This window comes from Rutidosis leptorrhynchoides, chromosome 8, assembly GCF_046630445.1.
Source record: "Rutidosis leptorrhynchoides isolate AG116_Rl617_1_P2 chromosome 8, CSIRO_AGI_Rlap_v1, whole genome shotgun sequence".
Classification (NCBI taxonomy): domain Eukaryota; kingdom Viridiplantae; phylum Streptophyta; class Magnoliopsida; order Asterales; family Asteraceae; genus Rutidosis; species Rutidosis leptorrhynchoides.
In genome coordinates this window covers 309,113,595-309,116,124 of record NC_092340.1, presented here as the reverse complement: position 1 = coordinate 309,116,124, position 2,530 = coordinate 309,113,595, and the positions used below count along the sequence as shown (strand labels likewise).

At 34.4% G+C, this 2,530-nt stretch overlaps 1 protein-coding gene across 1 annotated transcript; it reads right to left on the bottom strand.

Annotated features, from left to right (window-relative positions):
* Positions 1 to 2,189, bottom strand: LOC139862988 (CBL-interacting serine/threonine-protein kinase 12-like). Its single transcript, XM_071851644.1, has one exon. The coding sequence runs from the start codon at positions 2,032 to 2,034 to the stop codon at positions 595 to 597; it is 1,440 nt and encodes a 479-aa protein (XP_071707745.1). The 5' UTR covers positions 2,035 to 2,189; the 3' UTR covers positions 1 to 594.
* Between the last annotated feature and the right edge of the window lie 341 nt (positions 2,190 to 2,530).

Below are 2,530 nucleotides of genomic sequence, written 5' to 3'. Positions count from 1 at the left end.
GGTGTGCAATGTACTTTGAATATTCCTTGTATGCAACGAACCTTCAAAGTTGGTTTTAACTTCTAAGGTTTACATATGCAACCAATGACCATAACGCACAAGCAATGGACAACATTTTCCAACAATTTGTACTCTACACTTTATAAAATGTATATTGTACACGTTGAAATATACATAAGAGTAAATAACGCACTTTTAAGTACTTATACAAAGTACATTGCTCCCGTATCTATATCTAAAAGAGTACGATGTGTTTTTTCAACTAACCAAAATATCACCAAACGTTATTTATAGACTTTTTGATACACTCGTACATACATTACACAAATCATCTAATCAAAATAATATCATAACATCGTATCCACCAAATCCTGATCCAGTTAAGCGGTTACTAGATAGCAGTCAAACAACTTATTAACGTTACAGAAAAATAATACTATTTAGGTATAGAAAGTTAGCTTAAAAATTAGCATAACATACCATATCAATCATTTAAAAAAGGGTTATAAAAGATGACCCCTTTTCAAAAATCAAACGATAATTAACATGTTAAACTGATGCTAATTTTTAAACTTACTTAATCATACACTAATATCACTTCTCAAAATCTTTAACTTTCTCTTTGGCTTCAAAATCGTTGACTTTTTCTTTGACTTTTTCATCCGATATAACAGGATCTGGCAACATGAGTGTCCTTAAACCGGGCCTAAGTTCACGATCAAAAAACTCATCGTATTCAACTCGATCACCGGCTTTTTTCTTAACTTCAACGACTCGTAAACTCGGTGTTAACTCAAATATCTCAGCCGCAATGGTTAACGGGCCTTTTACGCCTTCTCTTGATCCTTCCAAACTGACCCGAAAATCCTTTTTACGAACTTTAAAACTAGTCACTTTCGCGATATCTTCAAGTTTCGATATGATAGTTGGTATTGAAGCACTCGAAACAAATCTCGACTCCTCGCCCCCATCTTCAAACAACCCGGACAAACTAAACCCTCGAGAGAACGAAATCAAGTCAAACGCGTTCAAACTCGCAGGCCTAGGTAAAGTCACAAGCCGTTTTCGGGCATCAAATTCGGTTGGTGCCTCATGACATTCATCCAATGAATAATCAATCCCATCGGATTCGATTTCATCTTCCCCTTCAGTTACACTATATATTTGATCATCTTCAAAGTAAAATTTAACATGTCGAAACCCTTTCTTAAACCATCGATTTTCCATAATCTCGGGTATGGTCATTCGGGTTTCGGGGTTTGTATGAAGTAACCGTTTCAATAAACGCGTTAATTCCGGTGAGAACCATCTGGGACACCGGAATTCGCCTTTATAAATTTTTTTATACATAACCATAACATTTTGATCATTAAAAGGTAAATAACCAGCCATTAATACAAATAAAATCACACCACAAGACCAAACATCAACTTTAGCCGCTTCATAACCTTTTCGGCCCAAAACTTCGGGTGCCACGTAAGCAGGGGTCCCACAAAACGTATGAAACAGCCCATCTCCTCGAATTTGATCAGAAATAGCACTTAGCCCAAAATCAGAAACTTTTAAATTACCATCTTCATCTAATAATATATTTTCGGGCTTTAAATCTCTATGAAAAACACCACGTGCATGACAAAATCCTACAGCAGAAATTAATTGTTGGAAATAGTTTCTAGCAATTTCTTCTTTTAATCTACCTTTAGCAACTTTATTAAATAATTCACCTCCTTTAACATATTCCATAACGAAAAATATTTTAGCTTTTGTAGCCATTACCTCGAAAAGTTGTACGATATTTGGATGTCTAACACGTCTTAGAATTGAGATTTCGCGTTTAATATGCGAAATCAAACCGCCTTTTAAGATTTGTTCTTTATCGATAACTTTAATCGCAACGAATTCGTTCGATTTAACGTTACGAGCAAGGTAAACTTTTGAGAAGCTACCGTGACCAAGAAGTTTACCGATCTCGTAACGGCCTAATAAAAGACCCTGGCCTTCTTTTCGAGTTGTTGAAGGTGAATTTAGTGCCATAAAAGTGGAATTTTTGATTAATTTGGTGTGGTTTTGAGTTGAGATTTAATAGTTAGATTCAAGATTTGAAATGGGTTATTGATTGTTGTTGAGAATTGAAGTTTTTTAATTGAGGTGGGTGGAGTTTGTTGATGATGTTTGTGAGGTGTAAAGAAACAGACAATAACTTGTTTGTATCGTGGGTTGTATTAATATTTGTATTTATATATTTATTTTTCATATAAATATAAATAAATAAATAAAATAAGATAAGATATAGATGACAAAAAAATTCGTGATACCCAACGAATGTCATTCATGGTCCATGACTATTTCAAGTAAATTATTACTATGCTCACGTGGTAAAGTTTCTCGTTCTAAGACTAGGACTAGAATCCACTAAGGCCACTCCCTATCGTAACTAAACTATTCATCCTCTTAACCTTTCACATCAACGCCACATCAATACCAATATCCTATAACTAACTCATAATTAAACACTCCCTATCATGGCTAA